We start from the raw sequence: 14346 nt of genomic DNA on the forward strand, positions 1-14346 counted from the left end.
GTTCATAGTACCGTGGCCTCTAAAGTGTGGGGATAGCTCGTTATGTTTTTTGGGAGCACACAGCACATCGGGCTTAATTCGTGATAGGATCAAAAGCTCCGGATAATGAAATAGAGCATATTGAGCCAACTAGATCTCAAATTCGAGATGCCATGTACTATGTTGAGTCACTGACAAGGTGGTTGCGGCGAAGACCAAGTGGCCTTAATTAGCGCGGAAGCGAAAAGTGGCCAGCGAACCTCTTCTGTCCTCTTCTTCCCTCCTCCCCCCATCTCCCTCCGACCTCTTCCCTTCCCCTTTTCTTTTTCTTTATTCCTCTTGCCAACACACTCCTTCAGCTGGTTTTCGACCCCAGCTTTCTTTAATTCTATCTAACGGATTGGGAGGACGTTAGCCACCATGAGCGGCCGTGAGTCCCCGAACCCTCGCCTTGCACGCGATCGCGACAATCCGTCTCGAATCGACCCAATGGATCATCGAATACTGATGGAGGATAATAGTACGCTTCCTTGACTTGATCAAGCCCTTCACGCCCCTCCTCCCGGAGGTGGCAGCTCCTGAGACCAAGGTGCCCTTCAACCAGAAGTTGATGTGGACTGGTGTACGTCGCCTCGAAACTGCTCCAGCGCAACATTTGGAATCTAATCAATTCGCTACAGTTGACTCTGATGATCTTCCTGGTCATGAGTCAGATGCCTCTCTACGGTATCGTCTCTTCCGACACCTCAGACCCCCTGTACTGGCTCCGTATGATGTTGGCCAGTAACCGTGGTACTCTGATGGAACTGGGTATCACCCCCATCATCTCCTCCGGCATGGTCTTCCAGGTATGCAATATTACAGCAATCGGTTTCATGCGACAATCGCACTGACAACCTTTTTTCTAGCTTCTTGCCGGTACCCACCTCATCGACGTCAACCTTGACCTCAAGACCGACCGCGAGCTCTACCAGACTGCCCAGAAGCTGTTTGCCATCATCCTTTCCTTCGGTCAGGCTTGCGTTTACGTCCTGACTGGTCTCTACGGCCAGCCCAGCGACCTCGGCGCCGGTATCTGTGTTCTCCTGATTGTCCAGCTTGTTGTTGCTGGTCTCGTTGTCATTCTTCTGGACGAGCTCCTCCAGAAGGGCTACGGTCTGGGCAGCGGTATCTCTCTGTTTATTGCTACCAATATTTGCGAGTCCATTGTCTGGAAGGCCTTCTCCCCCACGACCATCAACACCGGCCGTGGCCCCGAGTTCGAGGGTGCCATCATCGCTCTCTTCCACCTTCTCCTGACCTGGCCCGACAAGCAGCGTGCCCTGTATGAGGCCTTCTACCGCCAGAACCTGCCCAACGTTATGAACCTCTTGGCCACTCTTCTCGTCTTTGCTGCTGTCATCTACCTGCAGGGCTTCCGCGTTGAGATCCCCGTCAAGTCTTCCCGCCAGCGTGGCATGCGCGGTTCTTACCCCGTCCGCCTCTTCTACACCTCCAACATGCCCATCATGCTGCAGTCCGCTCTGTGCTCCAACATCTTCCTGATTAGTCAGATGCTGTACTCCCGTTTCTCTGACAACATCCTTGTCAAGCTCCTCGGAGTCTGGGAGCCCCGCGAGGGATCCGCTCAGCTCTACGCTGCCTCCGGTATCGCCTACTACATGTCTCCTCCTCTGAACTTCAAGGAGGCCCTTCTCGACCCCATCCACACTGCTGTCTACATTACCTTTATGCTCGTTGCCTGTGCCCTCTTCTCCAAGACCTGGATCGAGGTTTCCGGCTCCGCTCCCCGTGACGTTGCCAAGCAGCTCAAGGATCAGGGTCTCGTCATGTCTGGTCACCGTGAGCAGAGCATGTACAAGGAGCTTAAGCGTGTCATCCCCACTGCTGCCGCCTTCGGTGGTGCCTGCATTGGTGGTCTGTCTGTCGCCTCTGACCTCCTCGGTGCCCTTGGTAGCGGTACTGGTATTCTTCTTGCCGTCACGTAAGTTATCCTGTCTTCCAATTCAATTGACTCAAACTAACACCATCACAGTATCATTTACGGCTACTTCGAAATTGCTGCCCGCGAGGGTGACATTGGCGCTGGCCTCAAGGGTCTCGTCCCCGGCAGCTAAACGGACTGCCCGTTCTTTTACGAGCAGCATGACTTGGGATCATTTTAGTGTTCCTTTGCAACTCTCTGTTTAGTTTTTGTCACTTTTGTTCGTTATTTTGTTATACTTTTTGGGTGAATGTATTGGCATTGCCTGTTGCGCCTGGATTGGAGCCATGTCCGTCTGACCATAGCAGACAGTGGCCAGTGAAAAGTGCTCTACTTGAGCCCTGTAACCATATCTTCTAGAAAAACCAAAACCATATATTCAATTGCCATGACCCCTGTTTCCATGAACATACTTGATCAAGAGTATTCATAGGCCATTACTCAGATGATTGATATCGATATCTGTCTAACCGAAATAACTGCTTTTTTGTATACAACCTGAACAATGCATACTCATCCGCACCTCGATCATGTCCGGTAATCACCATTAATGGTAACATACTCATGACTGAAATCACAGAACCAGTAAACAGCATCCTCACCACCACACCCAGCATCTCCCTTCTCACCACCACCAAGATCAACAACAATCTCGAGATCTTCATTCTGAAGAATAACACTAGCGCGCTCCTCATCCACAGACTCAGGCTCACCATTAATAAGAAGCTTCAACACAGCACTTCCATCAACAGGGCGGAAAGAAACAGAAGTCCGTTCCGGAACAACAGTTCCCTCAGCAACACCCTGCGTATAACCAACAGCACACAGGATCCGGCCCCAGTTCGCATCACGTCCATAAAGGGCAGTCTTGACAAGCGGGGAGCGTGCAATCGTCGACGCAATCTGGCGGGCAGACTCATAGTCAGGAGAGTTGGTAACACGGACAGTAACGAACTTGGTAGCGCCCTCGCCGTCACGGACGACGAGCTGCGAGAGTTCCTGCGCAAAGTCTGTTAAGACACTTTGCAGGGCTGTGTAGTCTGCGCTGGGAGTAGAGGCTGAAGGGGCGCGGACGGTCTCGCCGCCTGCGGCGCCGTTGGCTAGCACGGCGATTGTGTCGTTTGTGCTTGTGTCGCCGTCGATGGAGATTGAGTTGAAAGAGCGGGAGACGGCGTGCTTGAGGAGAGGTTGCAGGGCTGCAGCTTCGACGGGAGCATCTGTGCACAGGACGCCGAGGAGGGTTGCCATGTTTGGGTGGATCATGCCTGCGCCTTTGGTCATGCCTGCTAGACGGTAGGTGAGGTTTGGCGAGGAGGGGAGGGTGAAGGTCCGCGAGATGAGCTTGGGGAAAGTGTCTGTTGTGCAGATTGCGCGGGCGGTTGTGAGCCAGGCTTCGTGGGTTGAGGCGAGGGTTGAGTGGGCTGTTGGGATGCGGTCGAGGATCTTGGTGATGGGGAGACTATGGGTTTGTTAGTACCGTGTGTGCTTGTTGGATTTCGCAGGTTGTAAATGTAGACTTACCGTTGTCCAATGACACCGGTACTCATGACCAGCGAGCTGTCGTTCTCGACGCCATTGCACTCATCGACCTTGCGGCCCATCTGTACTGCATCTTCCAGACCACCCTTGCCAGTCACGGCATTGGCGCATCCGGAGTTGATAACAACAGCGCGGATGCCCTCTCCTTTGCGGCTGTGAAGTGTCTTCTTGCTGACCTGCACTGGCGCAGCTTGGAACTTGTTGGTGGTGAACACGGCGGCGGCCGAGCACGGCGTGTCCGAGGCAATCAGAGCCAAATCCGGGAATCGGGTGTTGGAGGCCTTGACACCCACGTGAGTGCCAGATACCTGGAAGCCCTGGGGGTAGGAGCCGCTCGTGGGGATGTAGCGCTGCTTAGAGGCGGGAATGGCCATGTCCAGCGGTGCGGAGTAGCATCGCACTTGGCCCTTGACCATGCGGGCAAAGGATGCCATTGTGGGCTGAGTGGTTGGGACCATCTCTAAGTGCGTGGGAGTCCTATGTCAAAGACCGGGTTCTCTCCACTATATAAAGCTGGAGATAAGATGGTTGGTTGAGTCACTGAACGGAAAAAAAGATGCCGGTCTCGGCGGTGCCGACTCGGCTTTATCCGCGCGGGATGAGCCCACCTTGTATGGGAACGAGATTTTGTATAGTGACTATGAGGCAATTGGGTTGGAAACTGTTCAATTTTTTCAGCTTAGACAAGCTTCAGTTCAATTTCTAACTTGGTATATCTTCTTGGTGAAATTGAGCGGTTTTCTGGACCAAAACCCGGTGCCAACAGTATAGACAGTTTCCAGTCGCAAATTTGTTGTATTAACCAGAAATGCCCAAATTATTAGGGAAAAAAAATTAAACATGTCTTCGTTGTAGATATTACAATACTCCTATACATATAGTTGCTTCGGAGATATTGCTTTACGTAGATGAGACCCTCCAATCTGGCCAAAGAAACATCGAAAACGCCATCGTCTTGAATGTCGAAGCAATCCCATTCTACTCAGCCAAAAACTGAAAGATTGGAGTGTAATGACTAGTTAAGCAATCATACATGCAATTGCGCTGATTGCATAGAGGGCATAGATCTATACGGCTCCAGCTATATCACAGATCATAGCCACTAGGTTCTTCAAGTCCCTAAATGCAGAGCGCTAAATAATTCTCTCTTGGCATTATTGCCCTATGACGATATAGAGCTACTAAACGAGGATTTAGGAGCTCTTAATGTGAAATTGAGAAATATACAGATACTTATATTGCTTGTGGCTTGGAACTCCTAACCAGGCTGCCTCCGTAAAGCTTTGTCATATGCCAGCGAATCAGAGGTCTTGACATATAGAGTCGAGTGTGCAACTAACTACAGCATCCTACAGGGTAGGGGAGCATGCAGCAATGCGGGATTCTGACGGCTATGGGTCACCTCTACAAAATCCTCCGATTAATCAGGGAGACCGTAGGCAGCCAGGTTATCCAGATTGAGCAGCAAGTTACCCTTAATATGTAGTACAATGGACTCAGACCGATTAAATAGTAAGGCTTTGGGAGATGAGCCGATTGATATCTAATGCAGCCATCAATTGAGTACAGGAGATCCATGATACCTACCTCTCTCCGGATAACAAGAAACCGCAATGCTCGAAGAACTGCCACTGCCGTGGAGCTACAGGCTCTATTTGTGGTCATTCTATCGTCCAGGTCACCGAGGAGAATCGCTACCTCTAGTCAGCGAACCTCCATCGGCAATAGCATATATTCCACCTAGATGTCTGTCGATTGGATCTCCCTCAATGCCTATAAAACCCTATAATCCTTGCCCGTCGTCCAAGGAGCGAAAATCAAGTTTTATACGAACCAGACTAAGCAAACTCAGCGCCAGCATTGGAAGTTTCAGATTGTAGAAGCATAGTAGGGGAGAAGGGAGGACCAGTGAATACACAAGGAAGCGCAATTATACAAAGAAGGTTGGAGACTCCCTCTCGGGCTTGTATTGACTGACCTGCTAGGCATGGAGGCTATGGCGAGCATTGGTGGTATGATTAACATTGCCAATTTCGGATACACCGGATCTGGTGAAGAGCCTCCTGTCAAGGCCTATGCTACCTCTTCCTAATAGCTGGGTTGTGGTCTCATTCGTTCAATGTTTCTATAGATCTTCAATCTTTTATAATATGTGAGAAGTACATATTAATAATCCATAACTTCGACGTTATTTCTCAGTGTCATCGAACCCCCCCAGATGTAGGCGATTCTTGTCTTTTGCCAGGGAATGAGAAAGAAAGAGCAGAGTAAATGCCGGTCCAACGTGGACAGCTTTATAGAGGCAATCTCCATGCTTATGTTTGACTCGTTTGCATTCCTAGTTGTATCTGCAAAGCTGTCACTAGGGAAAAATACCACTACGCAAGAAGATGAGTGATATGAATATAACGATTATATCCGGGGGCTTTCCTTAAATAGTATATAGTCGAGGTTTGAGAGGAAGAAAAAAAAATCATCGAAAGTTTAGACAACACTACTTTCGAGTCCTTCACTCCGTTGTTGGTACGGAGTCGGAGAAACCCACCCGCTTCTCTCTCTACTCCAGACACCAGATTCCATTCCTCGACTTCTAATTAAGCCCTACATTCCTGTGTCAGACCTGCAGCTCCCTGCAAGCTCAGCAAAAGAGCATCGTCTATCACCCCCAGCTAGCCCAACCCTTGCGTCCCCGTCCCTGTGCACATTCTCCGGATCTGATGGTATTGTTGATTCCCTTCCCTTCGCGTTCATCGATCCCATTCTGACCCGTCCACCATGAAGCGCAAGCTCTCAGATTCCGGCGAGACGCCGGCAGTCTCAACCCCCAAAAGACGCCGAACAGCCCTAGAACAAGCCAATGGCGCCCCGAACGGCCACGCGCCCACGCATCCACCCCCGAACGGCGATGCCTCCTACGAGCTACCTCCCTCACGGGACCAATCAACGCCGAAAAAGGCCAACGGCATCTCAGCAACGCCGCTGAAAGAATCAGGTCTCAAGACTCCAACTCATAAGTCCAAGGCTCGTGATTTATTCGCTACGCCAACCAAGCCCAAATCTGCAACCGCGGCTACACCATCCAGAGTCCAGAATGCGGATCGGTCGGCGAGGAAAAAGAGCGCGCGTGTGCTGTTTGAGCAGGATGAGGATGCAGCCTGGGATGGATCGGAGCAGTTAGCAGAGGAAATCTTACAGGGCGACGAGCCGGACATAGGGAAAGCAGCTCCGCCGTTGGCGGATAGCATTGAAGCTGATCCGGAAGAGGTAGAGGAGAAGGGTGCAAAACAGCCTAAGCGCCGTGCGGGACGGCCTAAGGGCGCGAGGAACAAGCGTTCGCCAACGCCGGAGGGTGAACTCCCTGCGCATGAGCGATATTTCTTCCAGAACCGTGCTGGTCCTGTTAAGACGTCGAATGCCAATCTCAACAAAGTCTCGTTGTTGACGCATGAGGAGTATTTCGAGAAAATGGGTCTGTATGAGGATCCCTGCAGGGATGAGAAGGAGTATCTCCTTTCTTTGCACCACCGGTCTTTCCCGCAGTGGGCATTCGAGTTCGATGAAGGGTTCAATATCTGTATATTTGGGTATGGATCGAAGCGCAAGCTTGTCGAGCAGTTTGCCGATTGGACATATCACCACAGCCTGTCAAATACTGCGTCACCGTCTATCATCATCATCGTCAATGGGTACACACCGGGTATCTCTATCCGATCGATCTTCGCTACGATCGTTACAGCTGTTATGGGCGACGATGTCCCCTCCAAGCTCGGTGCCCAGCCAACAGAAGTCCTAGAGTTACTTCAATCCGCGCTCAAATCCGGTGGAGAGACTGAGCAGCCTGTCACAGTTTTGATCAACTCGATCGACGCCCCTCCTCTCCGCCGCGCAGCAAACCAGGCCCTTCTTGCCCGTCTGGCTGCTACACCGCGCATCCGCCTGCTGGTCACGGCGGATACGCCCAACTTCCCAGTGATGTGGGATATCAGTCTCCGCGACCAGCTCAACCTCGTCTTCCACGACTGCACAACTTTCCTCCCCTTCTCGGCCGAGGCAGACGTCGTCGAAGAAGTCCACTCCCTCCTCGGCCGTAAGGGTCGTCGTGTCGGCGGCAAGGAGGGTGTAGGCTTCGTGCTGAAGTCTCTTCCAGAGAACGCACGCAACCTATACCGTCTCCTATTGACGGAATTGATCACTGTCATGGAGGACGGTAACCAGTCCGACGATGAAGCACCAGCCGACGGCTGCAAGGCTGATGACACGGGTATTGAATTCCGTCAGCTGTACCAGAAGGCGACGGAAGAATTTGTCGCTTCTTCTGAGATGATGTTCCGGACATTGTTGAAGGAATTCCACGATCACCAGATGATCACGTCCCGCATGGATGCCAGTGGTGGTGAGATACTCGGTGTTCCTCTGTCTCGTGATGAGATGGAGGGTGTGTTGGAGGATCTGGTGCTGGGGTAGTGTAGATTCCTCTCTTGTAGGTGTGGAATAGATCAAGACTCATGATACCCCCTGTACGAATGAACTGTTTACAAATTCGAGAGTTGGACAAATCACAGCAGTAGATCAGCTCATTACTAAGTCGATTGCCGAGACTGATTTCCCTTCAGATAAGAAGTATGTACAGATATTTCATTCTTCCAAATGCGCAAACTAAACCCTAAAACTGGGCAAAAGCAGCAAGCGCCATCATAACCCCGAAACTCATCTTAAACGGCCTCTTCTCGCTCATAGCCCGCTTGAGGTCGACATTCTTGACATATTTCTGCATGCGATTAAGGGGAAGGATATTGTAGCCCTTGGAAGCAGCATACTAAGCAAAAAGTAACAATGTTAGCATGTAGCGTCCTTTGACCCCTCACCACCCCCGTAAACCAAAGTATAAGTCATCCATCTATAGATATACATACCTCAACAAGAACAACCCCCATCCCAAAAATAACAACCAAAGCCTTTGAAAAAGCTCTCAAGCCCACACCAGCCACAAGACCCAGTACACAGCCCAGACTGACCTGCTTCATGCTCTCGGCATTGAGAAACCCCTGCTTCTGCTTCTGCTTCTGCGCCATTGACTCCGATGGTCCATTGTTAATTGCCCATCCAGACCCCGTATCTTTATTGAAGATTGCTTCGCTGGCGCTGGGTGCTGCGTATTGGCATTGTAAGGGTGCAGCGCGGAAGGGTGAGGTTGGATGCAAAGTTGCGGCGCCTAGGCCGATGCTTAGGCTGAGGCCTAGGCGGAGGAGGGTGTGTGGTGTTTGAGTGAATAGTTTGAAGGACATTTTTGGGGTTGGTAGTTGGGGAGATTAATTAGGGTGCTGGTGGTTCGGGGAGGTGTTGGGTGTAGATGTAGATGTTTTGGAGCTAGAGCTCCCTTGATTGATGACCAGATCGGTGATGTCATAGGTTGGGGTTGGATTTGGCTTTGGGAGTTCAACGTTATTCTATACTAGTATGAATTGTTTAATTCTCATTGAGTTTCTATGCACTATTCATGTACATATTTAAATGAATGTTCTATATGGGCCAAGAGTATCTGCGTGTCTGGAAGTGCAACATAGTCAACGCGCCTATGGAGACGTTTGGCACGACCTACACGCGTTAAGCCACTTTGGGTTAGCTTCTCTTGGCTGGTCTGGGCGCCTTCTATGTACATTTATACTGTAGTTCACTTATATGCTGAGTAGGTCTCATGTTCACAACCAACGGTCATGCGTAGTCACTGATTGAAGAGCTAATTACCGTAATGTGCCTGGATCGACAAGTTAAAGTTTCCTATGCGAACATGCCCTAAAGTGCTCATGCGGGTCTACTTACCCAGTCTGCCAAGGTGACTAAGACAGGCTGCAACCTTGCAAAGTCCCAAGGTTGAGAGGCTTGGAACCTTCCATACAAAGCAGGCGGTCAGGTATACACCGCGGGGCCCATTCAAGGATCTCCTCGGGAAACGACCCTCGGAGCTTCGAGGGGCACTCCGGTGGGCCTGGGGCGAGGGTAAACTGTATTTCTTATCGTTTGACTCATTCCCTTTTTCTTTTCCTCTTACTTTCTTCATTCCTCTCTTTTCCATATTCTCCTTTCATTTTGACCCTTCACAATGGCTGCTACAAACGGTACCTCTAGCAATGACTTCGTTGTCAAGGCTGGCCTCGCTCAGATGCTGAAGGGTGGTGTGATCATGGACGTCGTGAACGCTGAGCAGGTATGTTCGAGCAATTGATCTCGATTCGCATAATGTCAACTCTAACATGCTCAATTCACAGGCCCGCATCGCTGAAGAAGCCGGTGCCGCCGCCGTCATGGCCCTCGAGCGTGTCCCCGCCGATATCCGCGTTGAGGGTGGCGTCGCTCGCATGTCCGACCCTAGCATGATCAAGGAGATCATGGAAGCCGTCACCATCCCCGTGATGGCCAAGGCCCGTATTGGCCACTTCGTCGAGTGCCAGGTATGTGACTATCACCCGATCGATTTTGTGGGGGAGGGGCAAACGGGGTAGAAAAAAAACGGGAGTGGCGGTGGAGGCAAAAAAACGTTACAGACTAGTGGACGAATCTTTGAAACTAACAATTGATTCAATACAGATTCTGGAGGCCATTGGTGTTGACTATATCGACGAGTCCGAAGTCCTCACCCCCGCCGACGATGTCTACCACGTCACCAAACACGGCTACAAGGTCCCCTTCGTCTGCGGCTGCCGCAACCTGGGTGAGGCCCTGCGCCGCATCTCCGAGGGTGCTGCCATGATCCGCACCAAGGGCGAAGCCGGTACCGGTGATGTCGTCGAGGCCGTTAAGCACATGCGCACTGTCAATGCTCAGATCAGCCGTGCCCGCGGTATCCTCCTTGCCAGTGCGGACGCTGAGCCTGAGCTGCGCGCTTTCGCTCGTGAGATCGAGGCTCCTTATGAGCTTGTTCGCCAGGCTGCTGAGCTTGGCCGTCTGCCTGTTGTCAACTTTGCTGCCGGTGGTGTTGCTACTCCTGCTGATGCTGCGCTTATGATGCAGCTTGGCTGTGATGGTGTCTTTGTTGGCTCTGGTATCTTCAAGTCTGGTGATGCTAAGAAGCGTGCCCGTGCTATTGTCCAGGCTGTTACTCACTTTAAGGATGCTAAGATGTTGGCTGAGGTCAGCCAGGGTCTTGGTGAGGCTATGGTTGGTATTAATGTCAAGCAGATGCCTGAGGCTGATAAGCTGGCTGGCCGCGGCTGGTAGATGTGCTTCTTCTGTTTCTGTTTTCTTTTTCTTCCTTTTTTCAGCCTTATCATTGTTGTACCTAAAAGATTACTGTACATGAGCCACGAGCAGATGTCTTTATGACATACATACCAAATCTACGAATCTAGACATTGGCATTACATTGATACCTCCATACTCATCTAATTGATGTAAACCTACTAGTACTAACAGACTACCGTAGGACAACTCTAAGAAAAAAAAAAAAAAAAAGTTAAAGCCAAGCAACCAGCCATATCGAGATCCCCGGAGAATAATAATAAACTAGATCCGCACCGTGATAGGCCATCATCGCCGAACCACCGATCGCCTTCGCGAGGGCCAAGATGTACCAATACAATTGGTGTTTTCTGCCCGCGCTCAGATTACAGCCGGATGGATCTACGCGTGACAGTTAGTTAGTCTAAACGAAGTCCGTTCTTCTGTACCCCGTATCACTCCGAGGCTTCGGGGTCTCGGGGTATGCTTATTTGGTTCGGTACCCTAATTTGACTTGTCTGGTTTGGGAAGGGGGATCCTGTACTAAGGATTATTTGTAAGTGATATGTTTGTACTTGGTAGATTATTACTATAGAACATTGCGCCTTACATACTATTCATTGTATTGCAGGCTTGGAATGAGAAAGTGAGAGTACAAAAGTGGTCATAAGCCCTTTCTCACCCACACATTTATATGATCCAAATGGCTCACCTGATGCACTTTAAAATCGGCGAAAAGGAGATGAAAGAGGCGGTGAAAAAAAAGGTGAAAAAAGAGGTGAAAAAAGAGGTGAAAAAAGAGGTGAAAAAAGAGGTAAAAAAACCAGGCTTAGTTAGGACACAAATAATGCATGAAATGGCACACTCACATTAAGGGTTTTGTTAAGAACTTGTCCAATACTTCATAGCACTGAGAACAGACTTATAAACCCTTTTGTAGTTAGGAGTTTAGAATGTTCTTGAGGAGATCTAGGTTCTTCGAATACTGTGTCTGTAGACGCCTCACTGAATATCTGCCCGGTCATAAGTCGTAGACCTATATAGTCTCCAACCATAATCTAGCTCCAAGCACTACACCAAATGCAAAAGTCCAAAATGGCATTCTATCTGATGTTGGACGCCAATATGCATCTCTATGCTATATACAATACCAACAAACACACCAATTCCAATATGTAAGTCCAATCTCAAATCTCAAATCTCAAACAGATTCCCCCCAGGTAACCCACCTCCGAACACAATCATCAACACTCTTGAGAGCCTCCTTCCCAGCCTCAACCTCAAACCACTCCCGATGCTCCTTCCCACAATCAGGACACTTCCCCAGATCCTTCACACGCAAACTAGCCAACTCAAGATGAATTAGCCGTTCAACACGATGGACATGCGGGACCTTCCGACCAGGCGCTAACATCTCCGCAGCACTTTTGTCTTTCTTCCTCGCCGGCGAAGACGAAGACGAAGACGACGTGTACGGATAGTATCGAATAAGCGTTAAATCATACGAACACTGCTTAGACCACTCATTCAACCGTCTATGCACGTTACTCGTCCGACCAATCTTAAGTCGGATCGTGCCGGGAGATGTGGACGTCGGGTTCGAGGATAGGGCGTTGAGATCTTTCGCGGCGCGGAGTGCATCACTTACGCTGCGAGACTGGGCTGGGGGCCGGAGGTGCGTGCTGTTTGTTGGGGTTGTTGGTGGGATGAGGGATGCTGCTAGATCTCTGGATGGTGGGGTTTGGTTTTGGTTTTGGGACGGGTCGCCTCTTGTGTTTGTTGTTTGGGGCGTTACCCAGAACATGTAGATGTAGCCTTCGTCGTCGGCTGTGGAAATTGGTTTGGCTAGTTCTGTGAGGAGGGTTGAGGTTGTTTCGGGGGAGATTGTTGGGGGGATCCAGGATAGTAGGGTTTGGGTTTGGGAGGACGTTGATGAGTGTCTTTGTTTTTGGGCTTGGGGCCGGATTTGGCTTTGGCCTTGTCCTTGGGTGGATGGTGCTGAGACTCGTGCATTTTCTGGGTGTTGAGTCAAGGTAGGTTTTGGAGTCCTTTTATACGGAGTCTGGGATGCTGATGATCCAGTTGGACGTTGTTGCATGGGTTTCTGAATAGGCTTTGAAGAAGCGCCATCGTCACTCTCCTCGTCTATTATAAAGCAACAGAAGGCGCTCTTCTTTTTTGGGTGACGTTTTTCGCTTAGACGCATATTGCTTGGACGTTGGGTCTGCTTTCGCTGCTTTTTCTGAGGTGCAGATTCATCATTGATGTCGAGTACTCCGAGGCGATCCATTAATGTATCGATACTCGTCCGAGGATTTCCCTCGGGAATTGAACTGACGCATGGCGTAGATGCTACTGCTTGGTCTTTATGTTGCCAACAGTACAGTGACTCCAAATTTGTCGCTTTGTAGTTGCCCTTTTTCGGGGTCACTGAGGGTGAGGAGCCCTGCGAGGATGCCAAGGCTCGGCGGCAAGGCCGACCATTCGCGGTGATGCCTTTACATGTTGTTGCTGGGTTCCGCGAGTCTGCGCGAGCGAGTAATGATTCAGGTGTGTTAGCGATATGAGGCATAAGAATAGGATATAAGATAAGGGAAAGATACCTAACAAAAATGTCAGCCTAAAAATGTCAATGCAATGCGGTGAGGAATGCGAAAAACTGCCCTGCCATCTACACTCCACCTGATCCACTTTGTCAAGGCACTCTAACAACTACATGTAACATTGGCTGCAGGGTTCTGGTTTATTTCTAGCTTGCAATGGTTAGTAATCTAATTAAGATGAAGGATGCTATACTTTGAGCTAAACATGGACCTTAACTATATAGTCATGGGGTACTCCGTAGTCTGTTGAACCTATACCCTCGAACCGAGTATACAAAACATCCACTTACAAAAGAAATGTGCCTTACTACTCCTATTTTTTCTATCCGTACCATGCCCATTAGCGTGTCCTGCAAAGTAGCTGACAGATTAGTCGACATGGCCGTCGACAAACTGAGCGAAAGAATGATTTCTATGTTTCTAACGCGCCTTGCTATTTTGGGCAAGAGGCTAGGTGAATGGCTTGGTCTAACCAATACCGTAATTTTCTCGCATCAGTTGATTCCAATTTGGTTCTCTTTCTATTCCTGGAATTTAGATTAACAATCTTCCATCTTAGTTTTGTTAGATCGAACGTTGACTACAGCCCTTTTGGAAAACATTCTGTGGTTAAATCAGATGTTATTAGTCAGGCTGTTGCTGTGATTTGCCTTTAAGCATGAAATTTGAGTGGTTGAATATTAGGCGTACCATTTTCTATTATCGTAGGGCCACACTATAAACATGATTTCCTCTGCCACTTCTTGGCGTCCTCTTTATGTGTTTATCTATCCACTGCCGTTTACGGATGTTTAACTCCACCCGATTGAAACTTACCTAGATATCTATATATCTCTTTATAGTATACAGTAGATATTTTTACTGCAATACTATATCATTTCAAAAAATTTACATCCAAATAGCTAGTATAAGCTTAATTTATATATTATTCAACTTGCAAACATCGTGCACGTTTGTTTGAAGGTGATATATTGGTGTAGTATGTCAACAAAATAGAAACATATGCTGTGGTTAACAAAACAGGAG

At 49.4% G+C, this 14346-nt stretch overlaps 6 protein-coding genes across 6 annotated transcripts; 3 read left to right on the forward strand and 3 right to left on the reverse strand.

The window, feature by feature from the left end:
• Positions 1 to 399: 399 nt before the first annotated feature.
• Positions 400 to 2096, forward strand: N7508_002089 (translocon subunit SEC61; the record flags this gene model as incomplete). Its single annotated transcript, XM_058460155.1, has 5 exons — positions 400 to 409; positions 501 to 601; positions 660 to 827; positions 888 to 1963; positions 2015 to 2096. The coding sequence occupies 5 exons, from the start codon at positions 400 to 402 to the stop codon at positions 2094 to 2096; spliced, it is 1437 nt and encodes a 478-aa protein (XP_058323687.1).
• Positions 2097 to 2491: 395 nt separating this feature from the next.
• N7508_002090 (bifunctional ornithine acetyltransferase/N-acetylglutamate synthase) lies at positions 2492 to 3936 on the reverse strand (the record flags this gene model as incomplete). Its single annotated transcript, XM_058460156.1, has 2 exons — positions 2492 to 3422; positions 3485 to 3936. The coding sequence occupies 2 exons, from the start codon at positions 3934 to 3936 to the stop codon at positions 2492 to 2494; spliced, it is 1383 nt and encodes a 460-aa protein (XP_058323688.1).
• A 2341-nt stretch (positions 3937 to 6277) lies between these two features.
• On the forward strand, positions 6278 to 7966 carry N7508_002091 (origin recognition complex subunit 2; the record flags this gene model as incomplete). Its single annotated transcript, XM_058460157.1, has 1 exon — positions 6278 to 7966. One exon carries the CDS (start codon positions 6278 to 6280, stop codon positions 7964 to 7966), a length of 1689 nt encoding a protein of 562 aa, XP_058323689.1.
• Positions 7967 to 8165: 199 nt separating this feature from the next.
• Positions 8166 to 8787, reverse strand: N7508_002092 (uncharacterized protein; the record flags this gene model as incomplete). The annotated part of the gene is made up of 2 exons (XM_058460158.1): positions 8166 to 8318; positions 8416 to 8787. 2 exons carry the CDS (start codon positions 8785 to 8787, stop codon positions 8166 to 8168), a joined length of 525 nt encoding a protein of 174 aa, XP_058323690.1.
• An 815-nt stretch (positions 8788 to 9602) lies between these two features.
• Positions 9603 to 10717, forward strand: N7508_002093 (pyridoxal 5'-phosphate synthase subunit PdxS; the record flags this gene model as incomplete). The annotated part of the gene is made up of 3 exons (XM_058460159.1): positions 9603 to 9707; positions 9769 to 9951; positions 10088 to 10717. The coding sequence occupies 3 exons, from the start codon at positions 9603 to 9605 to the stop codon at positions 10715 to 10717; spliced, it is 918 nt and encodes a 305-aa protein (XP_058323691.1).
• A 1201-nt stretch (positions 10718 to 11918) lies between these two features.
• Positions 11919 to 13289, reverse strand: N7508_002094 (uncharacterized protein; the record flags this gene model as incomplete). The annotated part of the gene is made up of 1 exon (XM_058460160.1): positions 11919 to 13289. The coding sequence occupies one exon, from the start codon at positions 13287 to 13289 to the stop codon at positions 11919 to 11921; it is 1371 nt and encodes a 456-aa protein (XP_058323692.1).
• Between the last annotated feature and the right edge of the window lie 1057 nt (positions 13290 to 14346).

Source organism: Penicillium antarcticum (genome assembly GCF_028974205.1).
Source record: "Penicillium antarcticum strain IBT 31339 chromosome Unknown utg000002l_segment0_segment0, whole genome shotgun sequence".
NCBI lineage: Eukaryota > Fungi > Ascomycota > Eurotiomycetes > Eurotiales > Aspergillaceae > Penicillium > Penicillium antarcticum.